The sequence below is a fragment of the Poromitra crassiceps genome, assembly GCF_964638095.1.
Source record: "Poromitra crassiceps genome assembly, chromosome: 18".
Lineage (NCBI taxonomy): Eukaryota > Metazoa > Chordata > Actinopteri > Beryciformes > Melamphaidae > Poromitra > Poromitra crassiceps.
The window spans coordinates 20,709,547-20,730,447 of NC_139636.1; the positions used below are offsets into that span (position 1 = coordinate 20,709,547).

Sequence of the window (20,901 nt, forward strand, 5' to 3'; positions counted from 1 at the left end):
ATCACAGTTCCTGAATATCTGTTAGAAAATTGTATCACCACATGCCAAGTTTTATTTTTATTTTTATTGTGCCACGTCACAACTATTGAGATTGTATTGTCTATTTATTCACCCATTCTTTATTGTTTTATTTCCACTTCTGTGCAGTTGGTGCTGCCTGTATTTTTGTAGACAACAGATAAAACTGCCTATAGACCGTTTAACCGGAATTCTGTTGCTAGGGAACAGTTTGGACTCATTTATGTCCTGTCAGTCTATTAGCAAATACTGCAACAGAAAGTAAGGTAATTAAGTAATGTTTATGTTGTCAAGATTAAACGATCTATTGTGAGGGAAATTTATAGCGTGACATTATATGGGCAACCCATGTTATTAAAGCTCTAGTGCATCTCATGTAATGCTCATGGTCCACCTTGTGAATGCTCTGTTCACTTAACCAAGTCCAAAGAAATCATTGTGGGTCTTGCTTGTTTTCTTTTAGTCCAGCTGTTTGTCTGTGTGTCCAGTCTAGGTGCAGCAGCAGCAGCAGCAGGAGTGAAAAGCATCATGGGTGTCTCCAGGTCACGGGATCAGGAAGTCGCCCCAAGTGACTCTTTGGGCAAAGGCAGCAGCCACCTGCACAGATCCAACCTGTCCATACCTCAACTCCCTGGAGGTCCACATATTGCTGAGATATTCCCCGATGGGAATATCTCACCATTAAACGCCAACCTCACCTACGACTACGACCTGCGTCCGTATACTGAGTCAGACCCCCTGCTCCCCAATGGGCACTACAATGGGTCAAAGTTCAGTGGAAGCACGGCGGCAGAGGCCCCGGATGGTGGGGGTACCCGGGACGCCCCCGCTGAATCACTCTGCTCCATGGTGCTGCAAATCCTGGTGCCCTTTGTGCTGGCTGGGCTTGGGACGGTCTCTGCTGGGATGCTGCTTGATGTGGTTCAGGTGAGAAGAGAACACAGAAGTAGGGGGGATAATGTAGGAATTTGATCATCTCCCAGGGGATGTCTCCATTACCAGTCTTTCCTAGTGAATTAGATGATTACATTTAAATGATCGCTTTTTGCCCAGAAGTGAAGGGGTAAAAAGAGGGGAACACTGAAACAATATGCAGAGGGTTTAACGAACAGACAGAGGCAGTAGGATAAAACGAAACAAGTCAATCGTAAATATGTTGTCCCCCACCAGTGATGTGGTTCCACCCTTGGGTCAGTCAGCCAAGACAAAGCGAAAAACCTGTTTCTGACCAAATTAAACATGGCGGAAATACTTGTGGGAGGAAATGGGAGTAGCCTATCAGTGTGACATCACGCCCTGCTGCAGTGGCACCTGGAAGTATGAAATAAAGCAAACAAACATTAATGTCAAAAACTATACAGCACACACCGCTTATATTTTGACTTTGTGAGTGAGAGCAGCAGTAGCTCAAGGGTCTGATGCATATATGTATGTAGTGTTAAAGTTGTGTGAACTGTCACAGTTTTTAAAATGAAGTGAATTTAGTAAAAAGTACAGCCTGCTAGAGTGAGACACTCAAGGCTGGCTGTACAGAAGATAAATTAAAGCTGAGGTGATAGAGTCCTAAAAGTGGTCAGTAATTTAAAGTTTAAATGGAGTGTCTAGCTTAAAGCATGAAGGAGTAGTTACAGTTCAAAGATGGCATGGTTTCACATTAAACTGCTGTTTGAAACCAACGACAGTTGCCCCCAGTAAGCAGTCTGTTTACCAACACTGATCCCTCGTATATGGATAGATGTGACTTGGCCCAAGGAATCCAGCAAACAATGAATTTTGTTCCTATGATCTACGGTCACTGAGTTATGGCCTTTTACATTTTTTAATTTCACATTTGAAATGCACCCTATAGCCGAAATGACATTTTTATAATAGCTCAGAGTACATATACCTGTACACGTAGGCTTGCACACGTAGGCTATACAAATCTTGGTTACCATAGGACAATGCATGAGTGAAGGTGATTTTTGTGAAATAGATCCGACCCACCAAACTTTGGAAGTGAATTGAAAATGGTGTGGACTATCAGAAAACTGCTATGGGACCTTTGTGCAGGACAGTCCACCCATGCTGTGTGTCGTGGTTTGATGAAGATTGGACAAAATGTGGAGGAGGATAGCGGAAAGAAGTTTTGGACCAAATTAAAAATGGTGGAAAATCTTCTAGATGGAAATGGGCAGGGCCTATATGGATGGATGCAGAATGAGCCAAGGAATCCAGGGAAAGTGGAATTTTGAACGTGGCCCAAATGGGTCAGAAATCATACGGGGGGACGGGGGGAAGTAAGGACAGAATAAAATGTAAAAGAAGCAAATCTCTGAAGATCACTGGCCCTGTGTGTGTGTGTGTGTGTGTGTGTGTGTGTGTGTGTGTGTGTGTGTGTGTGTGTGTGTGTGTGTGTGTGTGTGTGTGTGTGTGTGTGTGCGCGTGTGTGCGTGCGTGCGTGTGCGTGTGCGTGTGCGTGTGCGTGTGCGTGTGCGTGTGTGTGTGTGTGTGTGTGTGTGTGTGTGTGTGTGTGTTTTAATGGCAGCACTGGGAAGTCTTTGAGGAGATCACAGAAATCTTCATTCTGGTTCCTGCTGTGTTAGGCCTGAAGGGGAACCTGGAGATGACCCTGGCCTCCAGACTGTCAACTGCTGTGAGTACACACGCACGCACACACGTACTTACACACACACACACACACACACACACACACACACACACACACACACACACACACACACACACACACACACACACACACACACAATTATTATAGATTGATTTAATTGAATCAGAATCACCTCTCCCATCATGTATGTACAAGAAAACTGACTTGTTGTCAGGACTTGTTTACACAATAGTAACAGGTGACAAAATGACACGTGTGTAGCAGGGTGGGAATTACACGGAGGCCATCAGGCCATGGCCTGTGTTGCCCCTCCCTCTGGCCGTGATGCCCTGAGATCCCTAAGGCCACATTGGCAGTGCCCTGCTACCAGCCTGCTACTGTCAGTTGCTTTAAAAGCACCAGTGTTCTCAGTTTAGTGTAGCCTGCCCTATGCAAAGGATGTGGCTCATTTTAACACACATTTCTGAAAAAAATCGCTCTCCACAATGTCAATGGAGCAACTGCCTTTGTGCCCTGGCATGTGGCCTTGTGCCCTAAAAAAATGTGTGATGCCGAAGGCCAGATGGCCTTGCCCCTAAAATGATGAAATTCCCAACCTGGTGTGTAGGACTGTGTCATGTGTAAAAACCGTTTAAAATACATTAAGCTCAACACATACGTTAAAATGTAAAAAAGAAATTCTCATGTGCAAGAGAGTTTGAGTGAGAATCTGAATAATGCAAATAAAATCAATACAATGGATCAGCTGGATAACTATGGCCTCTTTCTCAGTATTCTATGCTTTCCTTCTTACATAATGGGTTTTTTGTCCTAGTGTGAAAATCCCCACCGGCCTGTGAAGGCCACAGCAGCACCTTGCAGTAATATCAAATCCTCACCGCCCTGTGAAGGCCACAGCAGCAACTTGCAGTAATATCTAGTCAGATAGTCAGACACTTCTGATCGTCTTGTGTGTCTATTCCTGTAAAAAGAGAAGATCTCTAATGTTAAAAATCCATAGTCACTGACTTTCTATGTCAGTTTGATTTGCCCTTTCATGTCATGGTTAGTCTTTGATCCAATGTAGTTTGAGATCTATTTATTTTTGGTCAGTCTGTGATCACATTTGCAATTTGTTTGAACTGATTGTCAAATAATTTAAGCAATTCCAATAAAAGTAAGTGGAGGCTGCTGTCAACAATACTCACTTCGTAGACTGTCACACAAGTCACCACCTTCTTGTTCTTCATACAGCCTAGAGGTAATATATCAGGTTGTTTTTATTGAAACAAATTGTAATAACAAAAACATGTGTCATGTTTTGCAGAGCAAAAACATCATTGGAATGAATTATTGCTCTCAGTTTAATTGACCATGACCTTTCAGGTGACTGCCGCCTTCACACCCTCTCTCTTGGAATAACATAAAAGAGATTGCTAAAATAAATACTTTATTGTCACATGAATTAGTTATTTATATACTCATTAAACTGGATTTATTACCAGATATATATGAAAAGTATTTCTACAAAAATGAAAAAATTTAAACAACAACAACTACCGTACTACAACAACAACATGCAAGTGGCAACACTCAATTTAACACAAAAGGGCAAGACTTCATCTCACACTCACATGACCCCTGGCCAGGTTTTTACATGTCAAATGTTTCTCTGATGTTGTCAGGTGAATGCCGGCAGAATGGAGTCTACTAGAGAAAAGTGGAGTTTGATCACTGGGAACCTCGCTCTCAAGCAGGTAGACTATTTCAAATTGGGACCAAGTGCGTTATGTTATGTGAAGACTGACCTCTTGTGAACCATCTCTGCATCATTAACTCTCTATGACTACATGTTACTCTAATAATCGACTATAGATTGTGGATGTTTTCAATTCAACTGTCCATTTCCAGCTGCAGGCCACCGTGCTGGGCCTGCTGGCTGCAGTGATGGCCGCTGCATTGGGCTGCATGGTGGAAGGAGAGATGCTCTTCAATCACGCAGTGCTCCTGTGTTCCACCAGTGTGGCCACCGCCTTCACAGCCTCCTTACTGCAAGGTACTGGTCTCATCTCCACCCCCTGTCCCTGGCATTTACTTGAGCACAAAACACACACACACACACACACACACACACACACACACACACACACACACACACACACACACAATTGCCATTACAACCGGTCAAACCTTTTGACGTTCCAATGTTCTCCCTCCCACTTTGATCTTGATTAGCTGCATACATCTCACTGACATGGACCTTGGGAGCCCTCAGATGCCTTCATTGGCTCGAATACATTATACATTGACTGGAACTGATCCTCGCACTTCTGAGACATCATTTCCGCCCCCGCCGGCCGCTCGTGTATTCTTTTTCCATGAACCATGCCCCCCTGTGGTTGTTTGGGTTACGGCATGACAATATTTGTTCGGCCCCCGGCAACAATCTGGGTTTCTCATGTGGCCCCCCATGAAAAATAATTGCCCACCCCTGCCGTAACCCATGGATGGGTAACTTTGATGATAGAGAGGGCCACAAAAAATGTCCTCGCTACCAGGTTTTGCTGAGGGCCGAACGGCGCCAGCGTGAAAAATTTGGTGCATTTGAAGCCACGTTTAGAGGAATAACTCATTTTAAATTAACAGTTGTGATGTCATTATTCAGTCTTAACCACCAATCTTTCATCTTTTTCTCACTCACTCCTATGTCACCACCTGCTCTCAGGGCTTGAAATTAACTTTTTTGACCACCTGCCAATATGGCTGCTAGATTTTAAAGTTACCAGCCAATTAGAATTTCCACTAGCCAAAATGTTTTTCTTGAAATAAATCAATATGAGTGGGTTAATTTAAGCATAAGTATTAGTAAGTGGCCCGGGATGATCAAAGCCTGTGTTGAGGGTCACACGAACAAAAATGCAGTCTTGAAGCTAAATAAATCCAAAACCAATGAGTTAATTATTTAAATTTCTAATTCAATGTAGCCTTTTAGTCATAAAGATTATTGAAAGATATTCCATATTCCAGACTGAAATGCTATAACAGAAGTGGAGTATTGGCCAGAATGACATGAACATTTGGACATTTATTCAGCGGGTATCTTGCATGTTGCGTTCAGGTGCACTGTGTAATTTATTTATTTATTTTTTGGTTGCAATTCCATCGCGGGCCACACAGGTGGCGCCCACGGGCCACATCCGGCCCGCGGGCCGTAGTTTGCTTATGTATGTCTTAAGCTGATCCACAAAGAAGCAGTTGGCGCTCTCAGTGGAGTACTTGGAGCTGTAGTTAATTCAGCTGAGTCTTGGAATGGAATGATGAGATCGGCAATACCACGCTTTTGAATAGAAGCATTTTATTCAAGTACAGCCAATGGCATTTACAGGTGCCCTGCAGTGCTACCCGGAGAACAGCCGCCGAATGTTGCTCTGCTTCTCAGTACAAAGAGACAAAGGCTTTATACCCTCATTACAATAATGTTGAATATTCATCCTGTAATATGACCATCTATTGCATTCAACTCCAGAGGAGCCTCTTAAAACCAAGGGAACCTTGGGGTTGCCTTAAAACCTTTTCTTAACTAACTAGTAGTCCATATGTGGCCCCCCTATGTCTGGCTCCCCGTTCCTGGCGCCGATCCTGACAGCTCCTATCCTCATCAATCTCAGCATCTCGCTTAAACCTACAAATAACGTCTGGAAACCATCCAACACACACTGGACTCCTATTTTGCCTGACGCCCTAGGCTCAAGCTACTGAGAGCAAACTCCACTCAATCTCAGAGTGACAAACATTCCAATCAATTACAGACTTTAGTATAGCGTTCTGGCCTGTAATCATCAAGAGTCCTATCTGGCATTTCACAGTCGACTATATTTCATATAGTCATACTATAACACAATTAGTATGAAATATACTGCAGAGCGAAAACCAAACTGTAGTGGATGCAGGTAGTTATGTGACTCCAGATGTACCATGAGTTGAGATGCCACTATTTTCTCCAATACCCCCCATATCTTCAGTGCCTACTGCCCAGGTGGGCTATCTCGTCGAAAGGGCCTTTCTGTGTGGAGTTTGCATGTTCTCCCCGTACCCCCCAGGGGGTTCCTCCGTACATAACCCCCCACTAAAAACATGCAGAAGATCGTCATCCGACCAGTGACGACAACATCTGAAGTTGGTCCAATGATGGTCCAATGAAGGTCCCCGGGCGCTGGAAAGAAATAGCGACCACTGCTCCTGGCCTGCCCCCCGGAGGAAAGGACAAGCCTGGATGGGTCAAATGCAGAGGACATATTTCACCGGCCACCGTCAGCATGAGTGTGTGTAGTGGCCGCATGCATGTGTTGTAGTGTGTTCGTGTGACAATAAAGACGGGCTGCCGTCTGAAATCGTGTTTTTACTTTGGAGAAAATAGGAAGGATGCTAATTGGCCTGTAGTTACAGGTTTGGTCATGTGCACCAGATTTAAAGATTGGTATGACTCTTGCTTTTTTCCACCCATCAGGAAACTTTCCTGTTTTTATAGATAGGTTAATGAGATGAGTGAGAGGGTCAGCCAGCATTTTACTGTACTTTTTTAGGTGAGCGGTGTCCAAGTTGAAGAGGTCTTTAGAGTGGCTATTGGTGAATTTATCTATTATTTTGAGGACTTCTGCACGATTTGTTGGTTGAAGCTCTAACAGAGGGATGGAATCATCACGCAGACTTGCCGGGTCAGGTGTTTTAATATGTTTGAAGTTGTTTGCCAGTTCCTCAACTGATTTGATGAAGAACTTATTAAATTCCTCTGCGATTTCTCCGCTATCTGTAATTCATTTATTGTTCATTTTTAGTTCACTAATTATCTCTCTTTTACATGGTTTAAATAGACTATTGATTTGCTTCCAGATTGATGAGGTGTTGCCTCTCGCGTTGGTAATAGCCGAGATGTAGTATTCGGCTTTCGCGGTTCTCAATTCCTTGGTTACTCGATTCCTAAGTCCCTTATACAGGGCCATGTCAATGTTCCGCGAGCTTTTAAGGGCAGTTTTAAGAGCAAGGTCTCTTTGTTTCATGAGTTTTCGAATAGATGTATTTACCCAAGGTAGTGATGGTTTTCTATTGGAGCACTTGCGTGTTTTGAGGAATTTGCCCATAATGGCACCGATTATACGCATCAATTCATTACAGCATTCACTGGAATCATTGTCAGACAAAAGATTGTCCCACTGCACTCTACCTAGTTCGTGTTCCAGGTTTTCCAGCTCACACTTAGGAATTGTCAGGAGATCAGATTTTAAGTTGTTACGGTCAGGGAAACGGTTTTTCGTTAGTTTCCTCACAGCTAATGTTAGGTTGTGGTCGGACAGGCCTGTGATAAGATTAAACACCTTTGTTATTCTTTCTTCCTTATTGGAGAAAATTAAATCGATCTGGGATTTAGTGGATTTTGTAATCCGTGTAGCACCTGTAACTTTCTGACTAAAATCAAATTTCCCCATTATCGTTTTCAGTTTCTTTCTCTTACATTTGTTTGACCAATCAATATTCCAATCACCAAAAATCAATACTTCCGATTGATAGGAGACAGTTTTAAGCAATTTCTGAAGGTTTTCATAAAATGCATTGTCAAAGGAGGGGGGGTTGTATATAACCATAATCCTAAAGTGCATGCGTGGGGAAAGACTGATGTTAACGCATAGATGTTCTAATGGTGAGTCATAATCCGACTCCATTTCTGTGCACTTAAGTGAGTCCCTAATATAAATTACAACTACTCCTCCCCTGCCAGTGCTCCTATCCTTTCTAAAACATTTAAAACCAGGCACATCAATCAGTCCAGACTGGATTTTACTATGAAGCCAACTTTCAGTGAGGCAGTGATGCTGTCCCAGTTTCTTTCTCTCATTTCCTCTCTTCCTTTTGTCTGCTACAAGCCACGCCCTGGTAGGAGGAGATATGTGTTACACTGTACATGAGGTCAGGGAAGGGAGGGGTGACATGTTTTGGGACACATCTCTCATGCACCCAGAGAATTAACCCCTTCAGGACTGATCCCATTTCACCTCAAAGATTCCACATCTTGACCCTCTCTAGGTGTCGTTATGGTCGGGGTGATCCTCGGCTCAAAGAAGATGGGACTCAACCCAGACAATGTGGCCACGCCCATGGCGGCCAGCTTTGGGGACCTCATCACTCTCGCCTTCCTGGCCTGCTTCAGTCAGTGGTTCTACACATTTATAGGTAAAGAAGGAGGAGGACAAAGAGAGGCTATAGAGGGGTTTGAATCTGCAACACAGAGGAGACTGTAGCAGTGAACAGTGTATTTGATTTTGTCATTTTCACTTTTGGCCAACAGATGGCACTTGTGACCATTTTTCCAGCAAGGAATCAGCTTTGCACCAAGTTTTCAAAAGGATCAGACCCATTCATGAAGATCTGAGACTTGCATTGTTTTCTAGTTTCAGAGTGAGTCCTGGTTGAAAATGTATGTATTAATGATTGTCTTCTCTCTTTACAGAAGTGTATCCCTATGTGTTGTACTTGGTGGATCTGTTATTTGTGTCCCTGATCCCTCTTTGGGTGGCTGTCTCCTCCAAACACCCAGCCAGCAGCATCCTCCTCCGCACAGGATGGGAACCAATCGTCACAGCAATGGTCATCAGCAGGTAGTCCACTCAGCTTCAGAAATGACTTGTTCCTCAATCTCAGGTCTTTGTGAAAGTACTCAGTCTCCTTCGCTTTTTGCACATTTTGTTGTGCTAGTAAGTTATTTCAAAATGCATGCATTGAGGATTTATCTTCCATCTGATTACCTGGACATTAGAGTCCAGTTCTTGAGGTTTAAAAGAAAATAAAGTCCCTATGAGCATCTGAATGAGACAGGAACATACCTTTATTATCCAGCATGTGGATCTTCTTTATGTAGATGAACGTCAAACAGAACATCTGCTGATGTGTACTCCCACATGCTCATGCCAGTTATAGCCTCTTTTAATACAGACATCACACAGGGTCAAGCTGCGCATCTGGGGTTCAATTAAGGGCCAAGTATTAGATCTAACATAGCAATAGACAATCACTGATACAAGTACTGAACAATGTAAGCAATATTATGAATTATATTTTTTCTTTATCACAGGACACACCCTTGAAATACATGCACAATGCCAAAATTAAAATACAATGAGTATATGAACCTAAATACCCTTCTCTGGTAGCCTGGTAAACTATCCTGATCACATGAACTCACATTCTGTTTTGCCAGGCCTAAGTGCAGTTATTGCAGAAATACCATGATTTCTTATTGATCTTATTGATTATTTCATAATCAATAAGCTGCAAAGATTAGTTATTAATCATAGATGCATATCACATAGACAAATATACAAACAGACTTCCCTTTTCTCTAAAATTCACCTGATCAATTCTCTAAATTGCAAAGTTCAGTAGACAGTATCAGGTGAATTTTAAAGAAAAGAGATGTTCCATGTCAAGGCTGTAAGGAAAAGGGAAGTTCAAATATACGTTTGACTCAATCTCGCTATGGAAACGGATGGCCTCCCATCTGGAAACTGCAGCACACAGGGAACAGAGAGCATACTTTCACTTTCAAACAGCGGATACATTTTTGTATCAAAATCACTTTTAACAATGTACAATGCACATCACCATGCCTTGTCATTTTTCGTCAGATAACGATGACCTTCCTCCTAGTACAGAGGTTTTCAAAGTGGGAGGCGAGCCTCCCCAGGGGCGCTCCAAGCAGTTTCGGGGGAGGCTCAGTGAATGGCAGTGAAAAAATATTACATTAGTTATTAAAAGGAGATCACATAAAATAGCCTAAATGTGTGTGTGATTTCGCCAAAGAGATAGTTCAGAGATACAGTAGTTCCCACTTTACCAGAGTCAGAAACAAATAAATGCCTTCAGACAGATCTTTTTTTATGTATTTGGTGTAGTCTGAAATATGCCAAACGGCAATATCAGGCTATCTTGGCTCAATTGTTGAGTGTATGGGATCAAATAACATAATCATGCATCCAGGAATTGAGCGAGGAGGGGGGCACCTTGTTCCAAGTCTGGGGGGAGGCCCACAGTATCAGTCTTTGAAAACCCCTGTCCTAGTAGCTACATTGTTGATCAAAACATGGATGTCTCCAAAATTCCTGGACGCGCTGGTGCTAATTTGATATTTTTCTGGCCTTGGTAACTAAGGGATGAGTGGAAGAGGTCGCTGCAACCTTTTTCATGAGCAGTCTTTACTTGGCTCAGATAACCCTGGGAGGCTTTTAAAATATTTTCCAATATCCTGTTATCGTGGCTCCGCCGGCGATAGCCGGAGGCATTATGGTTTTGGGTTGTCCATCTGTCACGATGTCACTGTTCGTGACAGATGTCACTGTTAACACGATATCTGAGGAAATGTCCCCCCACCGACATGATTGCAAGTTCTTGGTAAACGACACGATAACGTTTTGGACGTGTACCGCAGCCAACGCCCCGAGTTACGTTCGAGTATGCACAGTCTCGCTGTCGCCGCTCGTCGGCAGCAAGGCTCCAAGTCGAGGCTGCGCAGAACCTTGTCAGCGCCGTCATCCTGTCCTCATGTAGCCATTGCTAACTTTATGCAAGGACCCATAGGCTAGGCTTTCTCCCTCCTCGGCCTCCTGCAGACACAATGCATTTTCACCTTCTCCAATCAAATGCAAAATAAACATAACTATTAGAATGAACACACAATGAGTATATTTCACACATTTCCCAACATAACTGAATATATGCATAATGCATACACATATAGGTAGATATACATTCAATGTCACCATTTTCCTTCAGAAAATGGCAATATTAAGCAATGTCTATTACATTTCCAAGAGCATCTGTTTTTTTCGTTGTCGTTGTTGTTGTTGTTGTTGTTGTTGTTGTTGTTGTTGTTGTTTATTATTATTATTATTAAGTATTAGGCAATGAATGTAGAATGTATGCAGTTCTAAAACAAAAACATGTTTTTGGTTGTTTTTCTTTTTAGTCTTGGAGGACTTATTCTTGACAAATCTGTGTCAGACCCAAACTTGGCAGGAATCATAATTTATGCTCCGGTCATAAATGGTGAGTTGTCATCTTTGGAACAAGTCTGTGATTTTAAGTATATCTATACTTTTTTGAGAAAATATGATGGAAAATATCTTATTCTAGTGTATATATTGTGTAAAATATATCTTCAAATGGAAGAAAAAGCAATAATCATGACCCATAAAACAGTATTCTAAAGCAAGTGTGTTGCAGATCAAATCATATCACGGCCACAGTTGAATCTTCATGCTACCTGTCTCCAAGACATTTCCCTGCACTCGGTGAGATGCAGCACTCCCAGAAAAAAGTAGTATACGCTAGAAATAAAGGTAAAAGTAAAAGTAAAGGTATTGGGATCCCTGGCTGCACCCAGAAAGGATCCGGAGTGTGCCGAAACAGCAGCCACCCGCTCACACCCTCAGCCTGCTCCTCTCTGCCCTGCAGGAGGGGGCGGGGTGTCTGGGCTTTAGATGCTTTGCTGAATGCATTGCCTGCTGACTTATTAGTTAATTTCCCCCTCTGAGACAGTAAAGTTGATCTTATCTTATCTTATCTTACCTCCAACACTGGGATAAAAGCCTGTCTTTAGTGAAGCTCAGGGGAGGGGCCGTATTCATAAAGCTTCCAAGTACTAAGAGTTGCTCTTAGTGACGAAATTCTAAGAAAATTCGTAGAATTATTTTTCTAAGAATTTCCCCTTCAAGTCAGGACTAGATCCTGGTAAAGATAAAGGTTACTCACAAAACATCTTAGCCCTTAGGGGCCCTTTAAGAGAGCTCCTAAGGTGGAAAACTGATAAGTGGAGGGAGGAGGACTTTTAAGAGGCTTGAGAGTTTCTTTAGCAGAGGAGAAAATGGCGGAAAGACAGAGAGGTAGGATAAATATTCTCCAAACTCTGAATTGTGCTAAGAGTAAGCATTGCTCCTCCGTCCAGTTAGGTTTTCTTGTTCTGCGTGTTTCCATTGCAATCAAGGAAATTGATGACAGCTGAGTCAATTTCCTCTGAAATTACCAGCATGGCAAATAAACATATAAATAAATATATTAACTGTCAGCATGTGAATACTGCACAAGTCTGTGTGTTCAAACATTTTGTAGCTTCTTTTAAAAGCTGCTTTAGCTCAGGAGGTAGAGCGGGTCGGCCAATGACGCAAGGGTTGGCGGTTCGATCCCCGCTCCCTCCCAGCTGCCGTCGTTGTAAAATGGTCATTGATTGTAAAGCGTCATTGATTGTAAAGCGCTTTGGATAAAAGCGCTATGTAAATGCAGGCCATTTAAAGTCTGGCTTACTTTATTTAATTAATTTATTTTATTTTTTACTTATTACTTTATTTGAGTTGTTCATTACATAAAATAATAATATTCATAATTTCACCATGTCTTAATACAGACTAAATTCTATGAACGGTTTATTTCACTGTCTATTCTATCACTTAAGCCCTTTTCCCACATGCGCTTTGTACCGGAACGTGGTCAAATGCCTGCATGTGGGAAAGGCGCCGTGCCGGTATAAGCGCGACCCCGTCGTCGCGGCCATTTCACCAGTTTTGAGCTAGTCAGAAGAGCGGTATGCCGCGATAGACAGACAGGTGAGAAAGGGGTCCAGTCATTTTCCGCTATCAGTGGGCTGTGACTTCGCGGACCAGGTTGCACACAGACACAGTAGACAGTCCAACACCAAATACACAGCTGATTGTTCGATATTCCCCTGGTGTTGCGTACCACCAAAGGACTATTGCCAGTCGCAAACGCGCTTCCAGTGGTTTTCGCCACCGGGTGATCTTGCGTGCGGGTCGGACCAGACTCAGCACGTAGTACCGGGACATGCGAAAATGACGCTTCCATTCCACGTCGTCAAAATTGTTCAGAGCATCTTCCCAAAATAAATTCCCTCCTGGTCTCTCTCGCTTCCAGACGGCTCTAGTCTCACGCAGCAGCGCAGAGGTACATAACACTGTCATGATCTGTCCCCGGTTTAGTCTATCTTCATATAGGGTATAAGACTGCGAACATGAATCTGTTTCTGTTCGCACTTATATCCCTTTCCATTTTCGCCTTAATTTGTCTGCGTCGCTGTCTACGTTTGAGGAAAAAGCACGTCAGCAATATTATCAAAAGAGTGGACGCCGGCTCCATGTGTGTTTGTTGTTTTTTCCTGACTGGCCTCAGTGGCCTGCAGCACAGACCCCAGGCGACTCTCCTCCGCCCCCCGCCCCCCGCCCGCTCCGCCGCACCCCACCCGCTCCGCCGCACCCCACCCCACCCCCCAACATACCGGCTATTTGACGACTAGATTCTCACTTGCGAACGCTGAGGTGTGAAGGGAAATTCAGGGAAATGTCTGATATTGACTTACAGGTAATTTTCCGGTACGCATGTGGGAAAAGGGCTTTAGTGTGTTTTTCTTTTTTTCTTTGTTGATCAACTAATCACAGCTTCTAAAATAATGAGCCATACCTAGCAACGGGGTCAACCACACTAAGATAAAGGTTTCTGTCATTTCCTTCCTCAGAGTTGCTCTGAGAACTTTCCTAAATCACTCCTAAGCTAAAGACTCCTGGCTAGAAGTTTTTAGGCTAAAGTTAGGAGCTCGAGAGGATTCTCAGAATGTTTGTGCATACGGCCCCCAGGGTTTTCAAAGTGGGAGGCGGGCCTCCCCAGGGGTCTCCAAGCCGTTTCAGGGGAGGTTAAATGAATGTAAGTCGTTTTTTTTTTAATGTATTTGGTGTAGTCTGAAGTATGTCAAACAGCAATTTCTATCTTGGCTCAATTGTTCATCTAACAATGCATTTAAGTTCTGTTCTCTTTTCTCTCTAACATAATATAAACATGAAGACATTCTTTCCATAGGCAGTACCAGGCACTGCTATCGTGTAGTGAAGAAAACAAAAAGTAGAGCGCGCGCATCCACTAAAGAGCAGGTGCTGGACAAAGGAAGCACAAAATGAATAAAAAGTAGAGTCGGCACACTGCAGGTAGAGGTGTCTCCCAGTAGATTGATTTTAACGTTTCGGTCTCACAACCTTCTTCAGACTGCTGAAGAATTCTGAAGAAGGTCATGAGACCGAAACGTTAAAATAAATCTACTGGGAGACACCTTTACCTGCAGTGAAGAAAACAGGCCTCCCTTCATTCAAACAAATGAGGAAAATACACCACTTAGCTAATCGACCCTCAGGAAGCGAGGTACACAAATGTACATCATGTCACATCTGGTCACATAGGCATTTCAATAATGAGAGACTAGAAGGAAAGTACAATAAGCTTTAATGATGAAACAAACAACACTTAGATTTGGCGTATGACTCCATGGTATGATGACGCTCCTCTGAGATGTGAGGAGGGCATCAGAGATTTATAGGATAGAGAATCCCCATAGGGAGTTCTATTGGAGCCATGACATTGGTGGTGTTCAGGGGAGGAGGTGGGGCGAATCGACTGCTACTCAGGATTTCAGCAGCTGTGGGTGACACTGACACACAAGGTGAGTTACAACTTTGGAGAATACAAGACTGATATGGAACTTCATTTAGGTGATTGGCCAGCAGCCGAAGAGAGGGAAAGCGTGGGAGACATTGATTGGACAGGGATACGGTGGTGCAGTGGTAAGCGCTGTCGCCTCACAGCTCGAAGGTCCTGGGTTCGATTCCCACCTGGGACGCTGTGGGCGCTGGAGTTGTGACCCCCCCATATCTTCAGTGCCTACTGCCCAGGTGGGCTATCTCGTCGAAAGGGCCTTTCTGTGTGGAGTTTGCATGTTCTCCCCGTACCCCCCAGGGGGTTCCTCCGTACATAACCCCCCACTAAAAACATGCAGAAGATCGTCATCCGACCAGTGACGTCAACATCTGAAGTTGGTCCAATGATGGTCCAATGAAGGTCCCCGGGCGCTGGAAAGAAATAGTGACCACTGCTCCTGGCCTGCCCCCTGGAGGAAAGGACAAGCCTGGATGGGTCAAATGCAGAGGACATATTTCACCGGCCACCGTCAGCATGAGTGTGCGTTGTGGCCGCATGCATGTGTTGTAGTGTGTTGTGTGACAATAAAGACGGGCTGCCGTCTGAAATCGTGTTTAAAGCGGGCGTGCATATTTATGAATGGCTGATGTAACCTGAACAGGGCGTTGCTGCAGGGCAGAGAGAGATGAATGGAAAGGAACAATGGATTAGTGAATGGGATGGTTAATCAGACATTGACTAGAGAAGTAGTCTTCATTATTGAAAACAGTCTAACATTATTATATTATTATATTATTATATAGCACACACGTGTTACTGGTCATCTGGTCTGGAAACATCACCTTATTTAGAATGATGGTGTTTGTAATTCCATTTGTTTGTTAATTTGTCAATTACCATTGTTTAGGATATAGTTTACATGCGTCATATGGCTTATAAAAGGGAAGACAGTCCTCCGTTCTGGAGGAGAATCCATTATCTGGCCTGGCTTCTCCACATGATATCTGCAGATCATGTCATGATGCTTGCTTATTCCAATAAAGTCTTCAATACCTAAACAAGCCTGTATCAGTGGACTCCTTGTGCATCTCCAAGTCCAGAGTACATCGCTTCCTGAGGGACGATTAGCGGTGGTGTAATTTCCTCATTTGTTTGAATGAAGGGAGGCCTGTTTTCTTCACTACACAATAGCAGTGCCTGGTACTGCCTATGGAAAGAATGTCTTCATGTTTATGTTAGAGAGAAAAGAGAACAGAACTTAAATGCATTAGACGATTAAAATATACTTCAGAGGCCCACAATCTCAGACTTTAAAAATGTCGCTCTGCTGCTGCACATAGTGCTGTTCACTGTTCACTAATTCAAAGTGTATTGATATTGAACGTCCAAATTGCACCAAATCCAACACATCCTTGGGTCTCCGGGAATACAACTGCCAGGTAATCCAATCACAAGTGGACAGCTCTAAGCACCTGTATGAATGCACGCAAGGTGCATTGTTTTATTTATTTTATTTAACCTTTATTTAACCAGGTAAGTCATTAAGAACAAATTCTTATTTACAATGGCGACCTGGAAATGCATTGAGGATGCATTGAGATCCAATCGCTCAGACCACATTTGGAGGTGCTCTGGGCCACATTGGGCCACATGTGGCCACATTCTTATGTGTGTGTCCTCAGAACACATTGAAGGACTGCTCTGTCCACGATGTCTGAAAATTCTGAAAAGCCCCTAGACATATATTATGGGTGCGTAAATCATCTTGGGTGATTTGGTTTGCCTGGAACATGCTAAGGAATAGACCACATATCTATTGTTTTGATTTTAGCCGCGTGCCAAAGTCTTTGAAAAATTATTTCTGTTCTTCTTTTAATTTCCAGCAGACTAGGCCCAAACACTGCTGCCTGCCGCTGGTTAAAACAACATTGTATTTGGTCTTTGCAAATGGAAATGATCTACTATAGCATAGAGCGGGGAAGTGAGATGATTGTGATGGAAATCTATTCATTCACAATTAGAGAAGACTCGCATCACCCTGTAGCACTAATCGGCCTTGGGCTAGTCTGCCTTGAAGGAAACAGGCCACATTGGATGTGATTAGGATATGATTATGACAGTCCAGCCGTGATCTCTGAGGAACTGAAGGGGGCGCACACACACACACACACACACACACACACTCACTCACTCACACACACACACACACACACACTCACAGCTGAGATCTAAGAGGCTGAGGACATTTGACCTGGAAAAGCCTGTAATCTGCAGCTGAAGGAGGCTGATGTTTGATCAGGATTAGATGTTGACTTTCCAAAGATGAAAGGTTTATTAACAAGGCCCCCACTCCCTCATCAGCAGAGTTATAGTAGAAAACAGACACCACGTCTGTCACCTCCACCCGAGGTGAAACAGAGGTCACCTTATCAGGCAGGTGTCCTTAACCAAATGATCATCAGAGGCAGACCAGAAACTGTCTACTATGAGCTTTCCGATGATACTGCGTCTGAGATGCTTTTAAGACCTTTTAACCACACGTCTCAATAATCTCCACTTAACAGATGTCAATCAAACATGGGTAACAACATGGTTACAAAGGTCAATCAAGTCAACTTAAGGACTTTAAACATACATTTAATGCTGCATGATTATGAAAACGATAACATAACATAACGCCACATGATATGTGAAAGGATATATATTTATGATATATGGAAAAATTCCATGACACTGATCACAAGTGGTCACTCGAGATGAGATGCATTCAAATGTTGAATACAATGGAAAGGCCTCGACTCTGGGCAGCAGGGCTGCCACTCTAGGCACCCCGGCCTCGTCTCTATCAGTTTGAAGGCTATTTCTAAATAAGCATACGACTCATACGTTTCTTCATGAAGAATGCATCAGTCCATAATAAAAGTCTATCAGTCACGTTCAAAGTTTCCCCGATGGTTTATTCTCAAAATAGCAAGAAAGAATTACAAAAGGTGATGGCATGAGAGTTTCAGGAAACAGACAGGCGAATGTGAGCAAAAGCTATTGGTTACCTCCTTGCTGGGATTATTTATACTTTATCAGTCGGGAAGGGCTACAGAAATCCCAACATAAGTTTGGCAGGAACCTCGCTCTTTCCAACCAAGGTCACAATGACAGGCGTAGCTTGTCTGTGTGAACTAGGCTGTGATCCCCCTCACTTCCTTTGGCTGTAAAGCAAGACTGCTTTCTGTATGCCTCGTAGGTGATTCATCTGTTATTTTGCAATAGTACAAAAATGGAGACAAATTGTTTCTCCAGAGATACCAGAAAATTACGAAACGACATCCTGTGGCCTCCTCTGCCTCGACACTAATCCAGAGCCAAAGTGCACATCACTTCCTGCCTTACAATGCCTACCAAGGTCTTAAAGAAATATGAATGGTGGTGAACGGCGAGAGACAATACTTTTTTAAATCCCGTTTGAATTGTGCCATGAGGTCCACATGTAAATTTTGTCAATATAAAAGATAACTATGCATGTCAAGAAAGTCGCAGTTTGGGGCATCCAGTTAGTGTAGCGGTAGATTCGCTGCCTACCAACACGAGGGTCGCAGGTTCGCGCCCCAGTGTTACATCCGGCTTGGTCGGGCGTCCATAAAGGCACGATTGGCTGTGTCTGTGGGTGGCAAGACGGATTAGGGGTATGTGTCCTGGTCGCTGCACTAGTGCCTCCTCTGGTCGGTCGGGGTGCCTGTTCGGGCGGAAGGGAACTGGTGGGAATAGCGTGATCCTCCCACGTGCTACGTCGTGCTGGTGAAGCTGCCCGGTCAGGTGAAAAGAACTGGCAACTGTGCATGTGTCAGAGGGATTATGGTGCTAGTCTACGGCTCTCCCCAGATCGGCAGCTCAATCGACTACATCTCTCGTGTCGTACAATATACGTCACACCAACAACAACATGGCCTGGTGGGAGAGATGTCACTTTTGCAACTGGTTTGTGCGTAGTCTTTCTGATTTATAACTTATAGTGCCACAGTTTTACCACAAACTGCGACTTTCTTGACTTTTACATTGACAAACATGTGTACCCCGTGGCACAATTCAAATTGATAAAAAAGTTACGTCTCTCTCCGTTTACCACCATTCATATTTATTTCAGATGCTGGTGGTGCGCATATATAGGCCTGACGTAGGCCTACTTAGAGGTGTTGGATCACCCAAGACGCATATTTTACAGTAATACCAGGAATAGGGCCACAGTTCACACCTAAAGCAGGTTGGCCTCTCTCTTCTTCTAGTTTTAACACCCCCTCCCTCTCTCCTAATCACATGCAGGTATTGGAGGAAACCTTGTCTCCATCCAGTCTAGTCGTATTGCCACTCATTTGCATTTGAACTGCTCACCGGGGGAGGTTCCTGAGGATCGGAAAAACTGCTACAGCCCTCTCCGTACTTTCTGTGGCTCAGGTAAAGACAGAGTACAGTGGTTAGGATGGAGGAATTCCATTTATAGGCAAATGTAGAGTAAGGAGCCCATTGCTTTGTACTTTCCTGCTCCTGATGTTTCGCTTTTTCATGCCAGGGGCAAACCATCGGTCTGCCCAGGTTCTGCTCCTGCTGGTCATCCCCGGCCAGCTCGTCTTCTTACACATTGTTCACCTGATCAAAGGAAGTCACACCTTGCCCTCTCCTCTCTTCACTGTCACCTTCTTGTCTGCTGCCCTGATTCAAGTAAGTCAGGCTTATTGTATGGTAATGCTTTTTCGCTGGAGTCTTCATCGTTGTTCCATAACTGCCATCTCTCTCTGTCTCTCTCTCCCTCCCTCCCTCCCTCCCTCCCTCTGTCTGTCTCCCTCCCTTTGTCTCTGTCTCTCAGGTCATGTCCCTGCTCTGTATAGCGGACTGGCTGGTCCACTGCCTATGGCGGAGGGGTAAGGACCCTGACAGTTATGCCATCCCCTACCTCACCGCTCTGGGAGACCTGTTAGGGACGGCTCTCCTCTCTCTAGACTTTCTCCTACTCTGGTGCATTGGAGAACCAGGCGGCACTTAGTTTCAATGCTTGAATATTAGGTAATGCTTTAGAATACAGCCCGCAACTTACAGGGTAAGTACAGGGTAACAAAATCCGTACTTACAGGGTAAGTACCGGGTAACAAATAAGTACAGGGTAACAGAATTTGTACTTACAGGGCAAGAACAGGGTACTTACAGGGTAAGAACAGGGTACTTACAGGGTAAGTACAGGGTACAAAAACGTACAGGGTAAGTACAGGGTAACACAATCTGTACTTACAGGTTGAGTACAGGGTACAAAATGTGAATTTATGGAATAAGGGGCCCCTGTAGTTATACTGTAGTTACTATATAACTATGAGGGAATTAATACTGCTTTAGAATACAGCCTGCGACCCTGTAGTTACAGATGTGAAGATGGAGATGTTGAGATGTTTTTTTATTATATTCAACTGTATTTATTGTGGGGCTAATTTCTATGTACTTTGTCCTTGAGAGCCACAACTGGAAAGAAATCCTGTAGTAATCTGGCTGGTAAGGGTACCTTTTCTTACACTGGAGCTGCATAGTTTGGACTTTATTATTAAATCATCCAACTCCCTTCATAGCTTTAAGCCGTTAACCAAAGCATGGCTGATTAATAAGGTTCCTATGTAGCTTTCCCCTATGCTCATCTTTTTCTTTAATTCGACTTGTGTTTCTGGGTAGTTCTCTTGATCTAACATTGTAATGGTTCTAGGCCTTGCGTTGAATATGTCTCTTGTTTCTTTTACACTTGATTG

The 20,901-nt window shown here is 43.6% G+C and overlaps 1 protein-coding gene across 1 annotated transcript; it reads left to right on the forward strand.

Annotated features, from left to right (window-relative positions):
• Window positions 1–864: 864 nt before the first annotated feature.
• On the forward strand, window positions 865–20,156 carry slc41a2a (solute carrier family 41 member 2a; the record flags this gene model as incomplete). The annotated part of the gene is made up of 10 exons (XM_083654327.1): window positions 865–945; window positions 2,546–2,653; window positions 4,294–4,365; window positions 4,520–4,664; window positions 8,687–8,833; window positions 9,111–9,258; window positions 11,622–11,701; window positions 19,439–19,570; window positions 19,686–19,834; window positions 19,980–20,156. The coding sequence occupies 10 exons, from the start codon at window positions 865–867 to the stop codon at window positions 20,154–20,156; spliced, it is 1,239 nt and encodes a 412-aa protein (XP_083510453.1).
• Between the last annotated feature and the right edge of the window lie 745 nt (window positions 20,157–20,901).